Source organism: Carassius gibelio, chromosome B25 (genome assembly GCF_023724105.1).
Source record: "Carassius gibelio isolate Cgi1373 ecotype wild population from Czech Republic chromosome B25, carGib1.2-hapl.c, whole genome shotgun sequence".
NCBI lineage: Eukaryota > Metazoa > Chordata > Actinopteri > Cypriniformes > Cyprinidae > Carassius > Carassius gibelio.
The window spans coordinates 13945197-13971028 of record NC_068420.1 but is presented as its reverse complement, the minus strand read 5'-3'; the positions used below and the strand labels follow the sequence as shown (position 1 = coordinate 13971028).

Genomic DNA, 25832 nt, shown 5'->3' with positions numbered 1-25832 from the left:
AGAAAATCTACTTGTTTTATTTTTATGTAATATATTTTCTAGCTGGTCACTTTTAAACTGTATTAGTATTTACGTTTGAGTGCAGTACATTTTAATTCACAGTATAAAGTAGTTTGTGAATGTGAGATGAATATAGTCTAATAACACAGATTGACATGAACTGTATTTTACAGACAACAGTGTTGACACAATGAATAGGGTGGTGCATCTAATGCATGCGAGGACATTTTTGAATGTTAGATGAAGTTTAAAAATGTATATAAAAAAAAAAATGTTCAAAACAATTTCTTATAACATTAAGTTTATTCATTCATTCATTTAACCAACACATAATGTGCCAACACCCTTCCCTGCCAAAACAAACACTTTAATCTGTAGTTCTCAGGATGACAGTCTACTGCCTTCTACTGGACAGTAGTGTTATAGAAAAAAAGTATATTCGTTGTAAAGGACCTTGAAAAGATGAAAAAATATATTTAATCATAATTTTTTTATGTTTATCATGCATTTTTTGGAGCAATTATAACATTAAATTTTAATTTATTTATATTGATCGATTTTGGAGAAAGTATTTTGTTAACAAAACATGGCATGGCATGAAAAAATGGTTTGCACTTGTGCCCTACTGAGTGGGCAAACATTGCACTTCATGTCATGTGCAAGCTGTTCACACTGGCTTTGACCGGAATAGATGCTAACTGTGACATCTCTGTATACATAAAAATCACATTTATGTATGGATGCACGAAAACTTTTTCCTAAAAATGACACAGGCCATTCAGGCGATGGTGAACACATGTTGGAAACATCTTCTTTTAGAAATGCCAATACCAAGGATGTTTTAACTTCCACATTCTGTAGTATAGGGCTGAATCTGTCTGGTACATTCTTCCCTTTTTCAAAATACATTTATTTTAACTCTTTAACTGCAGTGGTACATGTGTGTGATGATAATATAACATCTAGTCGAAATTGGTCAATGAACAATAAAAAGAACAAAATAGAAGTTCATTGAGGCTGATGGAGCTTGTGATGTCTGATGATGCCTCTGGTATTCTTCCAGCATATTTTTCCTGTTGCTAATTAAAATAGCAGTGTGTCATTTGCATATCCTTTGCACTCTTGAAATATGAAAACATGTCCTCCCGACAAGGTTGAGCAAAAGGAAGCCTGGTCATCACCCAAAACATTGTTTGACAAAATAACATTTAATATATAATATTAACAGATAAATATTGTTTATTTATTTGAATACAGTGCTAACAAGGTAGCAGTGTATTTTCATTAGGCATTCTTCTTAATGTTCTGTATGTGTAATACAATCTGTACAGACATGAACTTTGTTTTTTAGATAAATACAGCCGTCCTTACGCTTGTAGATAAGTACATTAAAAATAGCCTTTAATATATATTTTTTTTGTCCTTATAAAAATTATGCTAAGAAGATAAGTTATATATCAGTATACTTTACACCGGAAGATGTAAATCAAGTGCAACAATTAGAAGTTTAATAAAGAAGTTTATTTCACTCTTTTTCCACTCATATTGTGCACATAATTTTTTTTTTTTGAAAAATTAAAATGTGCACAAATAAGAACAAATAAAAATATAAATTTTCAGGTTTTTATATGTTGCATGCGTTATTTTTGAACTTGAAATAAATTCCTGGGATCACTCAGCTTTAATTTTCTTCTTAAATACTATTTTTAAGCACATACATTTTATGATCTTATAAATCATCAAACAAATCAAAATAACTATCACCAGCAGAGTCAAAATAACATCTACAGAGTGGTACTCGATCCAGGACATTCTGAAAGACTGTGTTCGTAAATGAGGAGCTCCTCTGTTCCTCATGACAAACTCAATCCAGAAGACGGCACGATCAAGAGGTTTCATTGGCTGGTCGTGGTGCAGCTTGGACAGTCTCTGAATGTTCTCCTTGTAAGATGGGTTATACAGCACTTCCTCCAGTGCCTGTAGAAACATCGTCCTGTTCATTTCTGCAATATCCACAAGTTTAGCTGTGCCTCTAAATTTCATTCTAGACAGATTGTCAGGTTGATCAGTCATTATAGGTAAACCCAAAATGGGCACCCCATGATAGATGGCCTCTTGGATGCTATTTGTACCTCCGTGTGTTATAAACACTTTAGTCTGAGGATGTCCAAGCAGATCATTTTGAGGTTACCAGTCAACAAGTAATGTATTATCACCTATATTGACCGGTCGGGGGCCTGGTGTGTCTCCAAATGATTTTTGGGGGCAATCGGGCAAAAGCGGCAGCAATTTCCTCTGTGATGTCTTGAGAAATGGAATAATGCAGAAGCCTAAATATAATTTTAAAATGTGAAAAACAAAAACATAAAAAATTTATCAGAAAACAGGAGACTAGGAGTAGCATTTTGTTCATTTTATGCATTAAACTTTTAATTTCAACAACAGTTTGTAGAAACAATAACGCGAGACACACTTCCGGGTCGCGGTTTCCGCTCGTTTGGTCCTCAGCAGTCCTTCTCTCTCTCAACTACTCAGGTTTCCCCTGGCGTTAAATACTCTCTCCCGCTGCAGGCTTCGCTAAACCACGCCTTCGCCTCCACATACCCCCACATATCCCAGGAGACAGTAGCGGAGGGTGAGGACGGCCCACCTGATGGCAAGGCATTCTTTCTCAATGGTGCTGTACTTAGTCTCTCTCCTAGAGAGCTTGCGACTAATGTACAGCACCGGCTGTTCCTCTCCCTCGATCTCCTGAGACAGGACTGCCCCCAGTCCCCTGTCCGACGCGTCTGTCTGCAACAGAAAAGGGAGAGAGAAATTAGGAGCGTGTACAACGGCCCGCCACATAGAGCAACTTTCACATGGGTAAAGGCCTGCTGACACAGCTCTGTCCACTGCATTGTATCTGGTGCCTCCTTTTTAGTAAAGTCAGTCAAGGGGTTGGTGAGGTCCGAATAATTAGGCACAAACCGTCTATAATATCCCGTCAGCCCCAAGAACTGTCTCACCTCCTTTTTGGTCTTAGGGCGCGGACAGGTCGCAACTGCAGCTGTCTTGTCAATTTGGGGACGCACCTGCCCAGGCCCCAAGTGGAAGCCCAGATACCTTACCTCCACATGCCCAACCGCACACTTCTACGAATTTCGACACAGCATTCACCATGCGATAATCCACACAGAAACGGACTGAGCCGTCCGTTTTCGGAACCAAAACTATCGGTCTTGCCCAGTTACTGTTGGATTCTTCTATTACCCCCATTTCAAGCATGGCACCTAATTCAGCCTGAACTACCTTTTTCTTATGCTCAGGCAAGCGATACGGCCGGCTGTGAACTACCATGCCCGGCTCAGTCTCGATATGGTGCTGAATCAGGTTGGTACGGCCGGGTAGGGGCGAGAACACGTCGGCTAATTCAGCCTGCAATCTTGCTACGTCAGTGAGCTGGGACGGCGAGAGGTGATCTCCACCTGGGGCCAGGGTGAGGGATTGAGATTTGACATTCGCCTCTGGCCCAAGATCCTCCTCTCCACTAATCACTGTCACCAACATCACTGGCTCCACCTCCTTCCATTTTTTAAGGAGATTGAGGTAATATATTTGATGTGCCCCGTTCCTATCCGACCATATAACCTCATAATCGAGCTCTCCGACTTGTCATGCGAACTCAAACGGTCCCTGCCACTTTGCCATTAATTTGGAGCTTGATGTTGGGAGCAATACAAGTACTTTCTCTCCCGGTGCAAATTTGTGTAACTTAGCACCCCTGTTTTACATCCGGCTCTGTCTGTCCTGAGCTTGTAACAAATTCTCCCTTGATAGCTGCCCCAAAGTGTGGAGTTTTCTTCTGAAGTCCAGGACATACTGAATTTCATTTTTGCTTTGAGACGGTCCCTCCTCCCAAATTTCTCTCAGGAGACAGTTTCTCCAGCACCCCGCGGGGCTGCCGTCCATAAAGGAAGCTCGAAGGGGGAAAACCCCGTGGAGGCTTGCGGGACCTCTCGCATGGCGAACAACAAGGGTTCTAACCACTTATCCCAATTTTTGCCGTCTTCCTGCATGAAATTATGAATCATTGACTTAAGCGTGCGATTAAAGCGCTCGACCAGGCCGTTGGTTTGTAGGTGATAGACGCTGGTACAAATCGATTTAATGCCCAATAATTCCTTGCCTTGATCGGTGAGTATTTCTTTCGGAACCCCCACCCAGGAGATTAAAGGGGGGGTGAAATACTCGTTTTCACTCAATCTTCTGTTAATCTTGAGTAACAATAGAGTAGTACTGCATCCTTCATATCTCCAAAAAGTATTTAGTTTTATTATATTTATAAGAGAAAAATAGTCTGTGCCGATTTTTTTTGGAAAAACACGAGCGTCTGGAGGCATGACGTGTGGGCGGAGCTAAAGAATCACAAGCGCGAGTAGGCTTTTGCGTTGAGAGCGTTTGGAAGTTTTGACATTACCGTGAGGAAAAAAAAACATCATCCAAAACAAACCATGGCTAACAGTCAGATTCAGCCGTTTATTTATGATCCAGAATCAGATCCCGAGGCTGAAACTGAACGAGAGCAGCAGCAGCAATGACTACAGCAGGACGTCTCTATGTGGTAACGTTATGTATTGAAACTGTATATATTTGCTTAGCGGTTTTGGAAAATGATGATGGATGATGGCCCTGTTGTTAACCATCCACTGGTCCCTTAATGTTTTTTTTTTTTGGTAATCTGTGCAGGGTTGTCTTGCCCTCGCAACCAAAAACACACTTCTTTTGTGACATTTTGCGACGCTCTCACTCTGATCATTGAATGTCTCTGTTCTGCTCTGCTCTACGGAAGCGCGCTCTTCCGGCAGAAGTGCCCTTAGGACCCATATAAGGAAATTCCGCTCCATTTAACGTCACACAGACCCATACTCGAAAAAAACTTTCCGAAACTTGTGACAAACCGGAAGGAGTATTTTTGGAATAGAAATACTCCTTTAAACGTACAACTTAATTTTTGAAACTTTGTCCATGTTTAGGATGGGAATTCAACTCTTTAACAGTATAAAAAACTCAGTATGCATGAAATAGCATTTCACCCCCCCTTTAAACGAAACAGTGCGTCCGCCACACTCTTAGCCGAAATGTTGCGGAGGGCCACTCCTTCAGGATATCGTGTTGCATTATTGACTATGACTAATGCAAAATGATGTCCTCTTGCGGATTGCTCTAATGGCCCAATGAGGTCCATATCAATTCTCTCGAAGGGGACCTGCATTAATGGGAGGGGGCGCAATGGCGCTTTTGGGGTGGCCGGGGTCCCTGCGGCTCCTTGGAACTAACAACTTGGTTGTATCTTCATTGGTCCGATCGTCTTGGGTCACTTGATACAACCGACCTTTTAAAATGGCAAAATACAGATAGGAGAGCGTTTGGGTAGGCTGGAGAAGCTCGCCGTCGATGGTACGGACCTGCTGGAGCGCATGTTTCAAGGTTTCATCCCGAGACTGCTCCAGGGGAAAGTCATTGCGCTCCGAGAGATCCCATCTCTCGACTTCACGCGGTTGCCCTGGAGCAGGGCCCAGCGGTCCCGGCTCAGTTTCTCCCACCTGCACCCGTGCGCCCCCGTTCCAGGCCTTATTTCCCCAAGAGGCATCTGCGCACAGAGACCCCAATAGAGCAGCGAAAGCAGGCCAATTCGTACCCAAAATTATCGGATGCCGGAGGTGCGGACTAACGGCCACCTCAACACTATGCTTTTGACTCCAAAATTGGATAACGACAGACATTACCTGATATTCCACAACATCCCTGTGTACACACCGCACCTTAACCATGCGGCTGGTATCCAATGCCCCCGGTTGAATCAGGCTTTGATGGATCGAGGTTTGGTTACATCCTGAATCCACCAAGGCCGGATAGATACCTACCTTGATACTCATAGGTAATTGGTATTCGCCGGCCTGACCGGGGGTGACCTGCGGGATGTCCGGGATCCGGATCATTGTCCCCACCTCCATTATTGAACATCGGTCCACGAAATGGTCTGGATCCCCGCAACGCCAACAGGCCAGCCCAGACCTTCCCCCGCCCCAGTGACAGGGAGTGGGTTGAACGATTGGCATGGAGAGAGCGGAGAAACCGAAGCGCTGTCCCCTCCGGCGGCCATCAGTCCCCCCTGGGTGGGGCTCTTGAACCTGCGTAGGACCCCTGGTCTCGTGGTGGGCCGGGTGGTCGGGACCTAGGGAGAGGGACAGGGTGAGAGAGAGAAGGAGGGGGGAGAGAAGAAGAGAGAGAGACAGAGGGTAGGGGTTCGCCGACCCCTGGGCACGCCACCATGTGGTTCTCCGCCAGGTGGATGGCCGAGTCCAGTGACGTGGAACGGTGGCACTGGACCCACTCGGCAGTCTTCTTTGGCAAACGAGCGATGAACTGCTCCAGCACCACCAGGTCGATGACATGCTCCACGTCACTTCCCTCGGCCAGCAGCCACTTGCAGCAGGAGTCCCGGAGCTGTTGGGCCATCAGGAAGGGCAGACCGGCTTCCCCCAAGTCCAGGGACCGGAAGCGCTGGCGATGTTGTTCAGGGCTCCAGCCGACCCGCTGGATGATGGCCCTCTTCAGGTCGTCGAAGACCAGAAGGTTCGCCACCGGGAGCTGTTGTGCAGCCACCTGGGCCTCGCCCGAAAGCAGGGGGATGAGGCGCACCGGCCAGTGTTCGCGGAGCCAGCCGCACGCTTCCGCAGACTTCTGGAAGAGCTCCAGGAACGCTTCTGAATCGTCCTGGGGCCGCATCTTGTGCATGGCGGCGGCGGTCCTTTTTCCTTCCCGGATTTCGGCACCAGTGTACAATGGTTCAAGGGTGGAAAGGAAGAGGACGAGGGGTCGGCTTGACTGCTGATGTTTTTATTACACAAATAACTTAAACTACAGTGTCACTCACACTGTCAACAATAACATGAGACACACTTCCGGGTCGCGGCTTCTGCTCGTTTGGTCATCAGCAGTCCTTCTCTTTCTCAACTACTCCGGTTTCCCCTGGCATTAAATACTCTCTCCCGCTGCATGCTTCGCTAAACCACGCCTCCGCCTCCACATAATGTAATATATTTTATAGTTGGTCACTTTTAAACTTTATTAGTATTTACATTTGAATGCAGTCAATTTTAATTCACAGTATAAAGTAGTTTGTGAATGTGAGATGAATATAGTCTAATAACACAGATTGACATGAACTGTATTTTACAGACAACAGTGTTGACACAATGAATAGGGTGGTGCATCTAATGCATGGGAGGACATTTTTGCATGTTAGATGAAGTTTAAAAATATTCAAAAACAATGTTCAAACTTTTTCTTATAACATTAAGTTCATTCAATGTTCAAACTATTTCTTATAACATTAAGTTCATTCATTCATTAATTTAACCAACACATTAATCATTGCCATAATTGAAGCTGATTGTACGGTATACTGTCCATGTCCAGAAAGGTAAGAAAAACATCATCAAAGTAGTCCATGTGATATCAGAGGGTCGGTTAGAATTTTTTGAAGCATCGAAAATACATTTTGGTCCAAGAATAGCAAAAACGACGACTTTATACAGCATTGTCTTCTCTTCCGTGTCTGTTGTGAGAGAGAGTTCAAAACAAAGCAGCTGGATATCCGGTTCGCGAACGAATCATTCAGTTCACCAAATCGAACTGAATCGTTTTAAATGGTTCGCATCTCTAATACACATTAATCCACAAATTATTTAAGCTGTTAACTTTTTTAAATGTGGCTGACACTCCCTCTGAGTTCAAACAAACCAATATCCCGGAGTAATGCATGCACTCAAACAGTACACTGACTGAACTACTGTGAAGAGAGAACTGAAGATGAACACAGAGCTGAGCCAGATAACGAACAATAGACTGACTCGTTCACGAGTGAAGAACCAATTGCATTGGTTTTTCGGATCACCAGTAGGTCTTTCGGACAGTTCGATTCAATAAACTGATTGAAGAAAACGGTTCACCGGTTCTTTTGCGCTCGCCGTAATGGTGTAATTTGCGATGATTGCCCTTGATTCAATCCTTCGGTTTACCCGTGCTCATAACACTAGCACAGAATCAGTTCAGAATCAATCACCAAAAGAATCAGTTCGGTTCAGGCGCTCTGTGTGTCGGTCTGCTTCACGCTGAATCACACATGCGCAGTATCATCAGCTCCTAGGTTCATGATCTGACGCGTCTGACAGAAACGGTTCTTAATTCGTGAATGAGTCAATGTTTTGTTCGTTATCTGGCTCGGCTCGGTGATCATCTTAAGTTCTCTCTTCACAGCAGTTCAGTCAGTGTACTGTTTGAGTACATGAATTACTCCGGGATATTGGTTCGTTTGAACTCAGAGGGAATGTCAGTCACATTAAAAAAGTTAACAGCTTAAGTCATTTGTGGATTAATGCGTATTAGAGATGCGAACCATTTAAAACTATTCAGTTCGATTTGGTGAACTGAATGATTCGTTCGCGAACCGGATATCCAGACTGCTTTGATTTGAACTCTTTCTCAAAACAGAAATGGAAGAGAAGACAATGCTGAATAAAGTCATTGTTTTTGCTATTTTTGGACCAAAATGTATTTTTCGATGCTTAAAAAAATTCTAACTGACCCTCTGATGTCACATGGACTACTTTGATGATGTTTTTCTTACCTTTCTGAACATGGACAGTATACCGTACACACAGCTTCAATGGAGGGACTGAGAGCTCTCGGACTAAATCTAAAATATCTTAAACTGTGTTCCAAAGATAAAAGGAGGTCTTTTGAAAGGTCAGGTTTGAAACAACATGAGGGTAAGTTATTAATTGCATAAATTTGCTATATGGGTGAACTAACCCTTTAAGGACCTTGCAAAGGTGAAAAATATATTTAATCATAATTTTTTTATGTTTATCATGCATTTTTTTGGACCAATTATTGCATAAAATTTTTATTTATTTATATTGATCGATTTTGGAGAAAGTATTTTGTTAACAAAACATGGCATGGCATGAAAAAATGGTTTGCACTTGTGCCCTACTGAGTGGGCAAACATTGCACTTCATGTCATGTGCAAGCTGTTCACACTGGCTTTGACCAGAATAGATGCTTACTGTGACATCTCTGTATACATAAAAATCACATTTATGTATGGATGCACGAAAACTTTTTCCTAAAAATGACACAGGCCATTCAGACGATGGTGAACACATGTTGGAAACATCTTCTTTTAGAAATGCCAATACCAAGGACGTTTTAACTTCCGCATTCTGTAGTATAGGGCTGAATCTGTCTGGTACATTCTTCTCTTTTTCATTTCTCATCTGCCCCACACCAGATAAAATCTGAATTAAATAGAAAGGCAAGTTGTGTTCCAGAGAAATGCACACAACGCAAACTGCAATGTTGGATATAATGTTTTGAGTATATGATTTAATGGTGTCTATGTATAATTGTGTATTTTAGGGACTGTCAAAATACATTTATTTAAACTCTTTAACTGCAGTGGTACATGTGTGTGATAATAATATAACATCTAGTCGAAATTGGTCAATGAACAATAAAAAGAACAAAATAGAAGTTCATTGAGGCTGATGGAGCTTGTGATGTCTGATGATGCCTCTGGTATTCTTCCAGCATATTTTTCACGCTTTAATTAAAATAGCAGTGTATCATTTGCATATCCTTTGCACTCTTGAAATATGAAAACATGTCCTCCTGACAAATGTTGAGCAAAAGGAAGCCTGATCACCATCCAAAACATATTTTGACAAAATAATAGTTAATATATAATATTAACAGTTCAATATTGTTTATTTTTTTAAATACAGTGCTTACAAGGTAGCAGTGTATTTTCATTAGGCATTCTTCTTAATGTTCTGTATGCGTAATACAATCTGTACAGACATAAAGATTAAAACTTTGTTTTTAGATAAATTCAGCCGCCCTTAGGCATGTAGATAAGTACATTAAAAATAGACTTTAATATATATTTTTTGTCCTTATAAAAATTATGCTAAGAAGATAAGTTGAAAAAGTTGAAAAATTTGCTGTGTTACAAACAGTGCAACAATTAGAAGTTTAATAAAGAAGTTTATTTCACTCTTTTTCCACTCATATTGTGCACATAATTTTTTTTTTTTTTGGATACAATTTGCACAAATAAGAACAAATAAAAATATAAATTTTCAGGTTTGTATGTGTTGCATGTGTTATTTTTAAACTTTAAATTCCTGGGATCACTCGGCTTTAATTTTCTTCTTAAATACTATTTTTAAGCACATACATTTTATGATCTTATAAATCATCAAACAAATCAAAATAACTATCACCAGCAGAGTCAAAATAACATCTACCGAGTGGTACTCGATCCAGGACATTCTGAAAGACTGTGTTCGTAAATGAGGAGCTCCTCTGTTCCTCATGACAAACTCAATCCAGAAGACGGCACGATCAAGAGGTTTCATTGGCTGGTCGTGGTGCAGCTTGGACAGTCTCTGAATGTTCTCCTTGTAAGATGGGTTATAAAGCACTTCCTCCAGTGCCTGTAGAAACATCGTCCTGTTCAATTCTGCAATATCCACAAGTTTAGCTGTGCCTCTAACTTTCATTCTAGACAGATTGTCAGGTTGATCAAATACTAAAGGTAAACCCAAAATGGGCACCCCATGATAGATGGCCTCTTGGATGCTATTTGTGCCTCCATGTGTTATAAACACTTTAGTCTGAGGATGTCCAAGCAGGTCATTCTGAGGTAACCAGTCAACAAGTAATGTATTATCACCTATATTGACAGGTCGAGGTCCAGTGTGTCTCCAAATTATTTTTTGGGGCAATCTGGCAAAAGCGGCAGCAATTTCCTCTGTGATATCTTGTGGAAGATGGCTAAAAATAGTCCCTAGGGACATGACAATGAGTCCATGATCTCCTGAGCTCTGCACAAACTCCTCAAGATCATCTGGAAGCGGCTTGGCAGGTTTACACTGGAAGCCCCCCATATAGATGATATTAGGCATTGTGGGTCGTGGAAACTCAAAGGTAAAGTCAGTTCTCATGAGCCAGATGTCTGCATCCCGAAGGACGTTTTTGTAATTAATTTCTGATCCAAAGTATTTCTTGCAGAAAGACTGGTAGTGTGAGGAGATATATCTGGTTTTGTGATAAACTGAAAATATGTATCCCATTATGTTCTGTACACGTTGAGCAAACGTCATCTTATCTGTCAGCTCTAGTCCTGGTAAAGGAACATACGATAGTGGTGAAGGAGCTATTTCGTAATGTGCCTCTCCATGCATCGTCCAACGGACATTTAGCACAAGAGGGAGACCAAGACGGAGCGCAAGGAAACATCCACCTCCAAAAGCCGGATCTGTCAGAACCAGGTCATATTTTGCTGTCTGGAGTGAAGCCATTAAGTCTTTATTTTCAAAGATTTTACCCATTAAGTCAAGTTGATTGCGATGTATCTCTTCAAAAAATGTTCCAACCTCTGCGGCCAGAGAGAGGTAGCTCCAAAAGGACAGTTTCTCTCTTCTGCTGACCAGGATATGTTTCGTAAATGCATCAAACTGCTCCTTTTCAATTCCACCGCTATTATAAACAGTGATGGAGGTATAGAAAGGAGATTCCTCCTTGATATACCAGCTGTTAGAGGCTCTAAGCACGGTCACGTTGTGACCTCTTGTATGTAATTCCTCAATTAGGACCTTCATGTTCACCCAGTGGCTTCCATCCAATGGAAACACCAACACTTTCCCTCCAAACACTTGACATAATATGCTCAAGAATGCTAACAATGCGGCAGGAAAATAATGCATCTTTTTTAACCTTCGATGAAAGAAAGTTGATTACAAAACATTATAATTCAGTTTCACAAACCACATTAACACTTAATAACTGATTACATAAAAAATGATGGCAATCTGCTTTACTCACCACACAAAGTTCATAAGCTGGTGATGAAAATCCAAGTATGCGGCCAGCTAGGTAAAACACTGACAGCACTGAAATAGTGTGGAACAAGCCCAGCCCTGCTAAAATGTGCAAAACACTGGGAGTGTACAAGTGGAAAGTTGATACCAATGATACTTCCTCTATGCGCACAAAACTTGTCTAAGCTTGTACATGCTGTAGTTCTTGAGAAGTGCATAGATTTAATAGCACACCTTATGTCCTCTAGACAGCCAAATAAAATAAATTAGTAAACCACTACATCCCCCTGCCCCCAAATATTAGTCTAGCTACTTCCAAGAAGACACCGGTGTCCCTGAAAAGCTAAAGATTAAGAGTCATGTGACAAATTTCAAGAATGTTAGGAAAATTTTGACGTGTCATTTTGTGAACAATATTTTTATTGTGTGTGTGTTTATATATGTATATATGGTTTATCTTTTAAATGTAATTTATTTACGTGCTGTATTTCTTTTCAACGCTAGATGGCGACTAGGCAGTAGCACTGGCCTACATTCTAATTTGAGTCCAGTCTGATATTACAGACGGTTCCTTATTTATTCATTTAAACATTGTACATTCATGATTAAAAAAAGAAGGGGAAAAAGACAATTAATTTATTTTCAAATATCAAATTTGCCTGCCCTTGCTTGACCGATCATGTGCTTCACTGCATCGCAGGACAATGCTGACTAGAGGAAGAGCGCAAAATTTCTCAGGTGAGGTAACGTTAGCCTACTTTCATTGCACGACAAAATTTGTTTTTAAAGTTGTTACGTTGTGAATAACACTAAGAGTAATGACAATTATTAAGGTAGGGAGGTGATAACTACAGCTCGTAACGTTTCTAGTACCTTTTTTTTTTTAAACGTAACGATAATTACGTAAGTGATATTTTTGAACTCAGTTTAAAACTCTTGGTGAGTCTCTATGGAGTCTAACGTTACTGATTTTTTTTCCTTGAGAAAAATATGCTTCAGCAGCTATACAATCTGTAGGCATATGTTACAGTAGCCTACATGGAACACACTGTACTTCACAGACTTTTTTTAAATTCCCATCAAAATGTAAATATGGATTAAAGAATACAAAACTATAGAAATTACAATGAATAAAAAGACAACAACCATTCTTTCTCCCTCTCTCTCTCACACACACACACTAATCTCTAGTCTAGACCACCCTAGTTCTATGTAGTCTATATCTTATATTTATAGTCTTATTCACCCTTTTTGAATAGACTTTTTTTATATGTGCATTTGTAAATACTTGAATACTTTTTGCCAGTTTATTACATTTGTTAATGCATTAAGTTACATTACTATCCCACAGACACAATTGTTTGTTTCTTTGTTTTCCTCCACCATACACATAAAACACTTTACAAATTAAACACTGTAAACAAATATTATTACACGTTTAGCTATATGTAGTCCATTTTCATAAAACAATAACATATTTACAAAAGAAAGGCAAATTATAAAATAATGAACATTTTAATTATATTTATGCTTCATAATAGATTATATAGATTATATCAAGGAAATGCGGTTTATTTAACAACAATCAACAATATTGTGAAAAATATAGATCTGATAACTAATTTAATGCCAAAGTTGCATTATCTACAATTTTTGCGGTTCCTTTTGCTTGCATCCTGGAGAGATTATCAGGATGGTCAAAAGCTAAAGGAAGCCCCAGAATAATTACTCCATGGTGCCCAAATTCTCAGCCCAAAATGAAAACAGAAACATTGGTTATGAAATAAATTCCTGGGATTCTGGCCAAATATCCAATCACTCAGCTTTAATTTTCTTCTTAAATGCTACTTTTAAACAAATACATTTTATGATCTAATGAATCATGAAACAAATCAAAATAACTTTATTTTGTAAATGAGGAGCTCCTCTGTTCCTCATGGCAAACTCGATCCAGAAGACGGCACGATCAAGAGGTTTCATTGGCTGGTCGTGGTGCAGTTTCGACAGTCTCTGCATGTTCTCCTTGTAAGATGGGTTATGCAACACCTCCTTAATTGCTTCTAGAAACACAGTCCTGTCTAAAGTTGCAATATCTACATTTTTCGCTGTTCCTTTTGCTTGCATCCTGGAGAGATTATCAGGCTGGTCAAATGTTAAAGGAAGCCCCACAATAGGCACTCCATGGTAGATGGCTTCCTGAACTCCATTGGTGCCTCCATGTGCTACAAACAGTTTAGTTTGAGGATGTCCAAGCAGGTCATTCTGGGGGAGCCAGGCCACAATCAGAGCATTGTTACCAAGATTGGCAGGTTTTGGTCCTGTGTGTCTCCAAATAACCTTTTGAGGCAGCTGGGCAAAAGCTGCAGCAATATCATCATTGATTTCACTCAGAAGCTGACCAAAAACAGTTCCTAAAGTCATGATGATGACCCCATGCTCCCCTGAGCTCTGCACAAACTTCTCAAGTTCATCTGGAAGTGGCTTAGCTGACTTGCACTGGAAGCCGCCCATGTAGATAACATTTGGCATTGTGGGTCGTGGAAACTCAAAAGTGAAATCATTTCTCATGAGCCAGATATCTGCATTCTGGAGGATGGAGAAGAAATCAACGTTGGGGCCAAAATATTTCTGGGAGAACTTGTGATAATGACAACTAAAGAATTTTGAATTTTGGTAGATAGAAATAACATAAACCATCACATTCATGACTCTAGGATTGAATGTAATTTTGTCGGTTAGTTGTAATGCTGGTAAATGAGAGAGGAGATAGAGCCACAACAAAGTGACCTTCACCATACATAGTCCAATGAACATTTAGTACAAGAGGGAGGCCAAGATGGTGCACCAGTAATACCCCAGCTCCAAAACCAGGACCCGTCAAAACCAGGTCATATTTACCATCCTCCAGTGAATTCATATTGTATACTTGCTGTTGAACTTCTCAAAACTGCTGAATATCTCTTGTCCGATTTCTATTTCAGACCAAAATGATTTTCCTTGTGTCTCTTTATTTGCAATAACCGGGGAAGCAACATCATCAGAAAAGTCATTGTCAGAATCGCCAACGTCTACAGTAATGGAGGAGTACTAAGGAGACTCATCTTCAATATGCAAGGTATTTGAGCCTCGGACCATAGTGATATTGTGACCTTTTGAATGTAAATCCACAATAAGGACTTTCCTATTAATCAAGAAGCTTCCACCTGCAGGGACAACCAGAACTTAACAACAATAGGATCCTGATAATAGATAACAGAACAAAACCAAAAACAAACCAAGAAGGGTGGAATGATGCATCTTTATTGATTACCTTAAATGAAAAGGAATAATATCTATAATAATGTATTGTAGAATGAATGGTATTTTACAAATTACAATGATAAAGACAATCTGCAATACTGTCTAAAAATATAGTGGAATTGAATGTTAAATATGATGTTTCACCTTCTATTTTCTACTATTCAATGGCTAAACTGTGCACAATTGGACAGTTATTCAGAAATATTAAATAAAATTAAATAATTCCTTGGCATCAAGATATGTAAGCAGCTTCAATAAATAAGGATAGTTGTTATATATGCAAGTCACTGTTTAAATCACTGACAGATTTTACACAGTCACACTATGTACAAAAGTCAAGGTGTGATAACGTACACATGATCAGATGCCTCTTTATTGTATTGTGCTCATGGTACCCTGTCAGTTAAGGTTTCAGCAATAGCTAGAGGTCATTCACAGTTCTGCTGAGTCATAACACGAAGATTAAATTAATTATAATGTAGGAGATGGATTTTAGCCCTTGTATTATCTGTGACTGATATTTTGCTATAGTATTTCTTAATACTATGGATTGTTCTACACTAAAAGCAAAACATTTTAAATACGTAAAGATTCATGAAAGCACATGCTGTTAGGAAATAAAAAAACTAAAAGGAAACATCAAAAATTAACTGATATTTCCAGTCAGTACTTCACTCATGTTTTACTTTCTTTCTGAATAATGAGATACAAAAATTAACTGATATTTCCAGTCAGTACTTCACTCATGTTTTACTTTCTTTCTGAATAATGAGATATAAAAATATCTCATTATATAAGCAGTCACAAATGCAAATATCAAAAGTGTCATCAATAAAGTCAAAATAACATCTACAGAGTGGTACTCAATCCAGGACATTCTGTAAGCTTGTGCTTGTAAATGAGGAGCTCCTCTATTCCTCATGACAAACTCAATCCAGAAGACGGCACGATCAAGAGGTTTCATTGGCTGGTCGTGGTGCAGTTTCGACAGTCTCTGCATGTTCTCCTTGTAAGATGGGTTATGCAACACCTCCTTTAATGCCTCTAGAAACACGGTCCTATCCAAAGTTGCAATATCTACAATTTTTGCTGTTCCTTTTGCTTGCATCCTGGAGAGATTGTCAGGCTGGTCAAATGCTAAAGGAATCCCCACTATAGGCACTCCATGGTAGATGGCTTCCTGAACTCCATTGGTGCCTCCATGTGCTACAAACAGTTTAGTTTGAGGATGTCCAAGCAGGTCATTCTGGGGGAGCCAGTCCACAATCAGAGTATTGTTACCAAGATTGGCAGGTTTTGGTCCTGTGTGTCTCCAAATAACCTTTTGAGGCAGTTGGGCAAAAGCTGCAGCAATATCATCATTGATTTCACTCAGAAGCTGACCAAAAACAGTTCCTAAAGTCATGATGATGACCCCATGCTCCCCTGAGCTCTGCACAAACTTCTCAAGTTCATCTGGAAGTGGCTTAGCTGGCTTGCACTGGAAGCCGCCCATGTAGACAACATTTGGCATTGTAGGTCGTGGAAACTCAAAAGTGAAATCATTTCTCATGAGCCAGATATCTGCATTCTGGAGGATGGAGAAGAAATCAACGTTGGGGCCAAAATACTTCTGAGAGAACTCTTGGTAAGGAGAACCAAAGTACTTGGAATTTTTATAAAGAACCATTATATATGTCAACACGTTTCTTATTCTCTGACTGAATGTCATCTTGTCAGTTAGTTGTAACCCTGTGACAGGTATATATGAGAGAGGAGATGGAGCGATATCAAAATGGGCTTCGCCGTACATAGTCCAGCGTACATTAAGCACAAGAGGAAGGCCAAGACGGTGCGCCAGTAACACTCCAGATCCAAAAGCAGGATCCGTAAGAACAAGATCATATGCAGTATCTTTCAGAGAATTCATCAAGGTCTCATTTTCAAACATGGCAGCTGTCATGTTGCATATTTGCTGATGAAACTCCATAAATTTCCTATAAACTTCATCAGCAAGTGCTAGTTCATTCCAAAATGATCTTCCTTGTCTCTGCATTTTAAGTAGGTTAGGGAGAAACCTCTCCATGAAGTCATTGTCAAATTCACCGGTGTCTACAGTAATAGAAGTGTAGAGAGGAGACTGTTCCTTAATATACCAGCTACTAGAACCTCTGAGTACTGTGATATGGTGACCTTTTGCATGTAATTCCACAATAAGGACCTTCATATTGATCCAGTGGCTCCCATCCACAGGGACGACCAGAACTTTACCAGCATAAGAGCTTGACAGAGCAGAAAACAGGATGAACAAACCAAGAAGGGTGGAGTGATGCATCTTCATTGATGACCTTTGATAAGAAAGAATATTACAGAGAATTAACAGAGGACACAAGATTTCACAAAAATACAACAATAAAGAAAATAATGGCCTGACATACTCTGTTAAAAACATAATATCTTCTATTTCGGGGTTATTCTCTCTAGGTTGTAAGGCAGATGAAATAAAGTTTTACATCTTTGTAATTAATCTGAATGTAAGTAAATGATAAAATAATTTACATTTCTGGGTAAACAAATCCTCAGAAATAATCAAAATACTCTCATACTGCATCAAAAATAAAGCTAAGTACTACCTCTGTAAGTGTTAGTTAATGCAGTTAGTATCAGTGACAGATCTTCCCATTTTACTAGCAGAATCAGAAAATTTATTAATGTATTTGTATTTGTCAGTTTTACTTTTTAATTAATGTTTATTTTAGTACTTGAACACAAGTCTAGGAATGAGTTTAACATGGGGGGGGGGGGGGTGGCATATACATGAACATGGGTGTAGGAATGAGTTTAACATTGGGGGTGGGGGGGGGGCATATCGGAACCTGACAGATACGTTAATGGTTTGAACAGAAATATGTTAGATAATTAATTACACTGTAAAACATTCACCAACATACTTTATTCTAATAAAAAGATACATTTGTAAAGATAAAGGAAACACATTTTGAATGGCAGTAATTAACACAAAAGGATGAAAAACACTGTTCTATGCAAAAGAGCCATTGAGTGGGTGGGCCGGTGACAAGACGCTGTCAAAATAAAAGCATGCGAGTTAAAGAGTTCAAAATCAAATATTTTTCTCCTCCGCGGAATAATTATTTTGGGGGTGGGGGGTATGCGACTGTCTCCAATATTGGAGGGGACACGACACCCCACCCACCCCCGGCTCCTACGCCTTTGCTTGTACAGAAAAAAGCTTAACCAAAACTGATAAAGAGAAACCTTCAGTGAAGCAGGTTCCCAAAAAATTATTTATTTGAACAACCAAACATGCAGTTTCAAATGAACTGGTTTTGAATAATATCTTTCAATCTCATGCACTGCATTATTATCGTTATTATTTTTTGCATTTACAATAAAGTGACATTTATTTGAAAAAAAAAAAAAATTATAATTTCAGATTTCCATAAAAACACATGCTATCACAATCAGGAGAAACTCATGTTTTATTTTATTTCTGATACAAACTCTAAAAAAATATCTAGTAACATACACCGTGACAAAGGCAAAAATGAAAAGTGTCGCCAATAAAGTCAAAATAACATCTACAGAGTGGTACTCAATCCAGGACATTCTGTAAGCCTGTGTTCGTAAATGAGGAGCTCCTCTATTCCTCATGACAAACTCAATCCAGAAGACTGCACGGTCAAGAGGTTTCATTGGCTGGTCGTGGTGCAGTTTCGACAGTCTCTGCATGTTCTCCTTGTAAGATGGGAGGCCAAAATAGTTCTGAGAGAACTCTTGGTAAGGAGAACGTCTTGGTTACATATGTAACCCTCGTTCCCTGAAGGAGGGAACGGAGACGTTACGAATGGGATCTCGCCCGAGAGCCCAATCACCTTCGAGTGGTACAAAACGAGCCAATGGTACACAAAGTACCTTGGCCTGCGGAATTTGCATCGCGAGCTCCGCCCCGCAGAGCAGGTATATAAGGAGCAACGCGAGCAACTCGCGTTCAAGTCTTCGCTGAGGAGCCGACCCAGTGACCCGGCCGTTCAGCGGAACAGCGATGTGGCAAGGGGACGTAACGTCTCCGTTCCCTCCTTCAGGGAACGAGGGTTACATACGTAACCAAGACGTTCCCTTTCAGTCGGTCACGTTCGACGTTATGAATGGGGTCCCTTACAAAACGCCACATGGCTGTCTTCCAGCGACCGTGTGAGTGATAGCACCCTGTCGTGAGGCCAGCACGAGTGAGGGCCTATAGCTCGCACAGAATACACTGGGTAGCATATTCCAGCTGGACATATGCTAGCAGGCTGCCTGCCCGTGGGAGGACTTACAGAAAGCAGGTATCTACCAAGGTGGTGATACATAAGAACTCTGAGGTACCCAGCCCGCAGGGTGGAAGTTTCAACGACAGAGCTGGCAAGAGGCTTGCCAAGGGAAAGACACATGAGACTTACTGTGGACATACACATGTGGGATTACCCAGAAAGGGGAATCACAACAAATGGAGGCACCTAGTCCCACACATGGCTGACCAAGGGGCATGTACGCAAGTGTTGGACATCAACAGTGCTGGAGGAACCCAGGGTTCTGACTGAGGAACTCACCTGAGGGGAATAGCACACGCATCCAGTCCGCGGAGTGGAATGGCGCAGCAAGCGGATTGACACCGAGCAGGTCCTTACTGGCCAGAAGGGGCGAGTACCCGGGAGGACATGGGCTCTACACGGAGATTATAAAATCTGGCGAATGTGTTAGGAGTAGCCCAGCCCGCAGCTCTACAGATGTCTGCTAGAGAGGCGCCATGCGCCAGCGCCCAGGAGGAAGCTACGCTCCTAGTTGAGTGAGCTCTCACCACTAGGGGGCATGGCAGGTCTCGAGCCTGATAAGCCAGGACAATAGCATCCACTATCCAGTGGGATAACCTCTGCTGGGAGCCAGCCTTTCCCTTCTGCTGGCCTCCGTAACAGACAAGAGCTGGTCTGAGGTCCTAAGGCACCGAGTTCTGTCCACGTAGGTGCGGTTCCACTTCCAAGCATAGGCATGTCTGGTGGACATGGCTCTAGCTGAAGTGATGGTAGCTACCACCTGTGGTGGCAAGGTATCTAAACCTTCCGTGACCCGTCCAGAACCCACACATGTAGGTTCCACAGATCGGGACGTGGGTGCCAGAGGGTGCAAGAGCAAGACGTACTGCTAGCAACTCGAGGCAATTGACATGCCACTGAAGTCGGGGTCCTGTCCAGGAGCCTGACGCAGCATGCCTGTTGCACACGGCATCCCAGCCCATGGTAGAGGCATCTGTTGATACAACAACATGCCTGGACACCGGTTCTAGGGGCACGCCAGCCCGTAGAAACGAGGGGTCCAACCACGGGGTGAAGTATCGGCAGCAGGCCGGAGTGATGGTCACTCGGAGCGTGCCCTGTTGCCATGCCCATCTCGGGACTCGGTCGTGAAGCCAGTGCTGAAGCGGTCTCATATGGAGTAGCCCGAGCGGTATGACTGCCGCCGCGGACGTCATATGCCCCAGGAGCCTCTGAAACAGTTTCAGTGGAACCATTCTCTTGCCCTCGAATTGTCTCAGGCAATTCAGCAGTGACTGCGCGCTCGTTCGTAAGCTGCGCGAACATGGCGACGGAGTCTATTTCCATACCGAGAAAAGAGATCCTCTGCACAGGGGAGAGTTTGCTCTTTTCCCAGTTGACCTGAAGACCCAGTCGGGCGAGGCGTCTGAGCACCAGATCGAGAGTGAGCTAGGATCAGCCAGTCGTCGAGGTAGTTGAGGATACGGACACCTTGTTCCCTGAGAGGAGCCAGGGCTCCCTCCGCGACCTTCGTAAAGACGCGGGGAGACAGGGCCAACCCGAATGGGAGAACCTTGTACTGATATGCCTGCCCCTCGAAAGCATACCGAAGAAACGGTCTGCGTCGAGGAAGAATGGCTGCAAACCATTCTTCGAAACCAAAATTCAAACCAAAATTCGAAAATGCGCTTGGGCGTTAGCATCTTGAATCACGTAGTCGAGCCTGAGCGTCCGGATGAGCCAGCGGGAAGGCCTGGGGAGCTCTAGCCAGGCTCCCAGGAACCGAACCAGCGGGGTCAAGGGGACTACAGGCGTACCCACAGTGGGTCAGCGTGGTGGAGCAGACAGCCCCGGCATGGGAGGCATAGCGTCCCTTAGCGGGGGCGGAGTGGGGGCACTCGTCTGACTCCAAGTGGCAAAGAGGGCATGAGAAGGCGAAGCGTTCTTGAGCCGTCTTTGCATGGAAACTGGCAAGGGGAGAGGGGAACAAGAGCGGCGAGGAAGCACATCGTCCACATGTCCCACTGATAAATACAGTGCAAATAGTTCTGTCTCCTTGGGTAACAGTGAAGTGGAAATAAATATAGTTAAATTTATGAAATAAAATTAAATAGGATTTTTTGGGAAGGTAAGTCTGGCTAGTTATACAAGCAACACGAGTCGGACGAGTCTGAAGATCTGAGCTGAATTGGGTGAAACAAAGTTCTAGCCTGTATCAATTACTCTCATAATAAATAATAATAATAATGTTAACTGTATTTTTCGGTATAAGTTGCATCAGTCCAAAAATACATCATAACGAGGAAAAAAACATATATAAGTCACACTGGACTATAAGGGTGTACTCACACTAGGCACGGTTGCCATGAACCGGGCCCGAGTACGATTGTCCCCCCTCCCCACTCCCCCTCTGGCCTGCACTCACATAATAGGGTTTCAGCATTCGTGCCGGAGCACGCTTACGTCATTATGGTGCGACGGTTTCGGGATAAACAGGAAGAGCGGCGCTCTCTGAACACAATGGAGTCCAAGCGGGCCAGGGCCGGCTAATCGAGCTGCGCCCGGGCACGATTCGGAGCACTCACACTAGTCAGACGAACCACGCTTTGATGGTCAAACGCACTCGGGCACGGTTCAAACTGGCTAGTGTGAGTACACCCTAAGTCACATTTATTCAGGACCAAGAGAAAACATTACCGTCTACAGCCGCGAGAGGGCGCTCTGGGGTAGGCTACAGGAGCACTTAGCAGCATGAGCACTGAGCAGCATAGAGCTAATTTTACTATTTTTATTTAGAAATTTAACTATATTAATTTTTACAATTATTTATTAATGTCACACACACACATACCTAGTGCATTATGACTTAAAAGATGAGAGTGGTAAATGTTACAGACATGGAACTGTTCAGTCTATTATTGATTTTTATTTCCACTTCACTTTTATCCAAAGAGAGAGAACTATTTGCACTGTATTTATCAGTGGGACAATATTCATACAATACTACAACCTAGAAATAATTTGCAGGTCTCGACAGCACGAATTATGTGCCCAGCTGCATCTGATTCAAATATTACGCTAATTAACAGTGAGTGGTGGTTTCACACATTACAGTGCTTCACTCGCACTGACTCTTATTCTGCCTGAAAGAATAAAAAGACCGAGCTGAAGGCGGAGTGATTCGACCAATCAGATGAAAGCAGCGTTTCAGCTACGCCCACAAGTGCGAATGAAATATTGAAGCCATAGACCGAAATGATCAAAATGTAAACGGGCCAACTGTCTTGTCCATTTTCTGTCACTTGAGTCTCTAGACCTTCTGTAAGCCCCGCCTTGTTCAAGCAGTGATTGATAGGGCGGGAGGGGGCTGAGATGTGATTGGCTCAGAATGCATTTTCAATGTGCACTTTGAATTTTACTACATTCATTGCGGGTCATTGAATGAAAATGCAATCGTAATTGTCTTGACTGCGAGTGTTAATGCATTTAAGGAAAATAGCATTTAAATGATCATTTTGCCACAGTTTTTGCTTGAACATGTTAGACATATCTAATAATTTCTGTAATACATTTTCATTTTAATTTTGCACCAAACGTTGCACAAATGTATTGGAAAATGTAAATGTAAATACAGAAATGCATTGCCATTTTACATATTTTGCATATTACATCCCAAATTGAATAATGCTACCCATATGCTTCCATAGTCTAATAGGTACTGAATATTTCACTTATAAAAAAAAAAAAAGAAAGAATTATACAGTTCTGATTGTGTCTGGTTTATTTGCTATAACAAGTGCCTTAAACTAAATGTCTTGATTTAATTATTCATTATTAGGCAGTCATGGCATCAACCCTGTACCTTGTAAAAACAACTTGATTTACAGCTTTCTGCTCAGAGCTTAAGCAATACCTAATAATAATAGTAAGTTAAGCAATACCTCACTACAAATGCTGCAACGTCTGTAAAAAAAAAAAAAAAAAAAAAGGCTCATAGTACATTGTAAAGCAATAACTTACAATGTGTGCATTCACCTCTCAAAGTAAAACATCACATTTGTTTGACATTTTTCTGAAATGAACAAATTGAATTTGGTTTTGAACACCGTTTTCATGAAAAAACTAAAATGACAAAAAAACAAATTTGAAACTCTTATACCTGGTAAATACAAATTGTACAGTCTGGAGAAGTTCTAGAAAGTTGCTTCTATAATAAAATAGAAGCAGTAAAAAGTCAAGATAGTACATAATGAACCAAGAGCAGAATCTGAAATGCTAATCTGAAATCTGGTCTATGGACTGACAATAAAAGAACACACATTGCCAGATCAAATTGTATTTTGAAAGAATTATATATTGATAATATTTCAAACCTTACCTGACAACCTCGAAATTCACCTCCTCGCAGTGTAGCGTCCAAAACCTTTAGCGCATTTATCATGCAATGTTTACGAGCTTGTAGGTGCTTGTAGGTGCATGTAGGTGAAAGGTTCCTTTAAATGAATGAGCACAGCAAAAGCCTATCAGGTTTCTTTAGGCAGGGTTGTTAAATAATGCCACAATAATACCGGGTAAAGATCTTTGGACCCTGTTTTGAAACTATGATTTTCTATAACAAGACAAACATTGTAGATTTATTTTATATTTTGCTTTTAATTACGGTTTTAAAAAAAATAAGATTCTTTGATTTTGTATTACACGCACTAGATGTCAACATGATACCTAAGATTAAATGTCCAGATTTAAGACTGAAGATCATGCTACACTCCCTCCATTAAGAGCATTCCAGGGGAGAAGTGAACTAAATGGGTTATTGTTCGTGTCAGTTATGTAACACGCGGAAAGAATGAAAGGAAACCTGAGCTAAATTAATTCTTCTTGTTTAACACAATGTATAAAGTACTTAACTATGTTTATATAGACTTGGTGGACAAACTGACACTATACTAAACTGTCACTCAATACCTGACCAAACATGGTCAAAAGTTAATTAGTGCCTAAGACACTAAATTTGTTCTAATGTGTTCTATTTATCTGTAAAAGAATAATGTGTTACATCAGTGTCACGTGCTCTAAATAGTCTTTGGTTAAAACAAAACTTAAACAAAAAAGGACTTAAATGCTGTAAAAGTTTACATGACATTGGTGACCCAGTTTTGCAATAAAAAAATACTAGCAATCCTCATCTACATATTATAAAATGCTTTTTTGAACAGCTATACCCTTTCTCATTTATCTGAGCTGTACAGCTAATGGATGTTCAATTTCCAGTCATGGATTTGAGCGCAGTGTCTATGGTTCAATACCAATGACTTTAAAGGGGGGGGTGAAATGCTATTTCATGCATACTGAGTTTTTTACACTGTTAAAGAGTTGGATTCCCATGCTAAACATGGGCAAAGTTTAAAAAATTAAGTTGTACGTTTGAAGGAGTATTTCTGTTCCAAAAATACCTCTTCCGGTTTGTCACAAGTTTCGGAAAGTTTTTTCCGAGTATGTCACAAAAGGAGTGTGTTTTTGGTTGCCAGGGCAAGACAACCCTGCACTGATTACCAAAAGAAAAACAGCATTAAGGGACCAGTGGATGGAGTTTGTTTTTGCAGAGCATCAACGGAGTTGTGCAAGTGTTTTTGTTTGTTCCCTGCATTTCGAAGATGCTTGTTTTACAAACAAGGCCCAGTTTGACGCCGGATTTGCACATTGTTTATTTCTTAAGGATAATGCAGTCCCAACGAAAAAGGGTCACGATCGTGTGTTGGAACCGCAGGCGGTGCACTGTAAAAAGTGTTTCCCTATATTTATTCAGTAAAATTGTGTCAAAAATTTACAAGCAATATTATTAATTAAATTTAACACATTTTAATTAAGTAGAAATAATCATTAAAAATGAGTAGAATAACATGAAAAAATTAAGTAAAATTTACATGAAAATATTGATTTCATTGGACAAAAAACAAACAAACAAAAAAAACACTATGCTAAAGAATACTATGTTATGCATGCCAGGCCAGTAGTTGGCGATCATGAAACATTATATGCATGCACATGACATCAGCCTTTTTACAAATTCACATTTTTGTTGCACATCAAGTAAACAACATGCGATGTTGTCATCAAACTGCACTTTCCACATGTACAGCTTAAAAAAAAAAAAAAAAAAAAAAAAAGACGACTAAGTGGAACTTAGTCATTTTCCAAAACCTGATGCTGCTCTTGTTAAATTTCAGCCTCTGGATCTGATTCTGGATCATAAATATACGCTGAATCTGACTGTAAGCCATGGTTTGTTTTGGTTGGTTTTGTCCTCACG

At 40.9% G+C, this 25832-nt stretch overlaps 2 protein-coding genes and 1 pseudogene across 4 annotated transcripts; all 3 read right to left on the bottom strand.

Moving 5' to 3' along the window:
* Positions 1 to 246: 246 nt before the first annotated feature.
* Positions 247 to 12025, bottom strand: LOC128014293 (UDP-glucuronosyltransferase 2A1-like). 2 transcript variants are annotated; one of them, XM_052597744.1, is made up of 3 exons: positions 11938 to 12025; positions 10649 to 11829; positions 247 to 2078 (listed from the first exon to the last, which is right to left on the bottom strand). In XM_052597744.1, the coding sequence occupies exons 1-3, from the start codon at positions 11949 to 11951 to the stop codon at positions 1672 to 1674; spliced, it is 1602 nt and encodes a 533-aa protein (XP_052453704.1). In that variant the 5' UTR covers positions 11952 to 12025; the 3' UTR covers positions 247 to 1671. The 2 variants fall into 2 exon arrangements, with proteins under 2 accessions (XP_052453704.1, XP_052453705.1); XM_052597745.1 differs by lacking the exon at positions 247 to 2078 and having other exon boundaries at positions 10105 to 11829.
* Positions 12026 to 13226: 1201 nt separating this feature from the next.
* Positions 13227 to 15230, bottom strand: LOC128014295 (UDP-glucuronosyltransferase 2A3-like; annotated as a pseudogene).
* LOC128014294 (UDP-glucuronosyltransferase 2C1) lies at positions 15213 to 24137 on the bottom strand. 2 transcript variants are annotated; one of them, XM_052597747.1, is made up of 3 exons: positions 23901 to 24137; positions 23682 to 23729; positions 15213 to 17560 (listed from the first exon to the last, which is right to left on the bottom strand). In XM_052597747.1, exon 3 carries the CDS (start codon positions 17551 to 17553, stop codon positions 15973 to 15975), a length of 1581 nt encoding a protein of 526 aa, XP_052453707.1. In that variant the 5' UTR covers positions 17554 to 17560; positions 23682 to 23729; positions 23901 to 24137; the 3' UTR covers positions 15213 to 15972. The 2 variants fall into 2 exon arrangements, with proteins under 2 accessions (XP_052453707.1, XP_052453706.1); XM_052597746.1 differs by lacking the exon at positions 23682 to 23729 and having other exon boundaries at positions 23901 to 24130.
* Positions 24138 to 25832: the final 1695 nt, after the last annotated feature.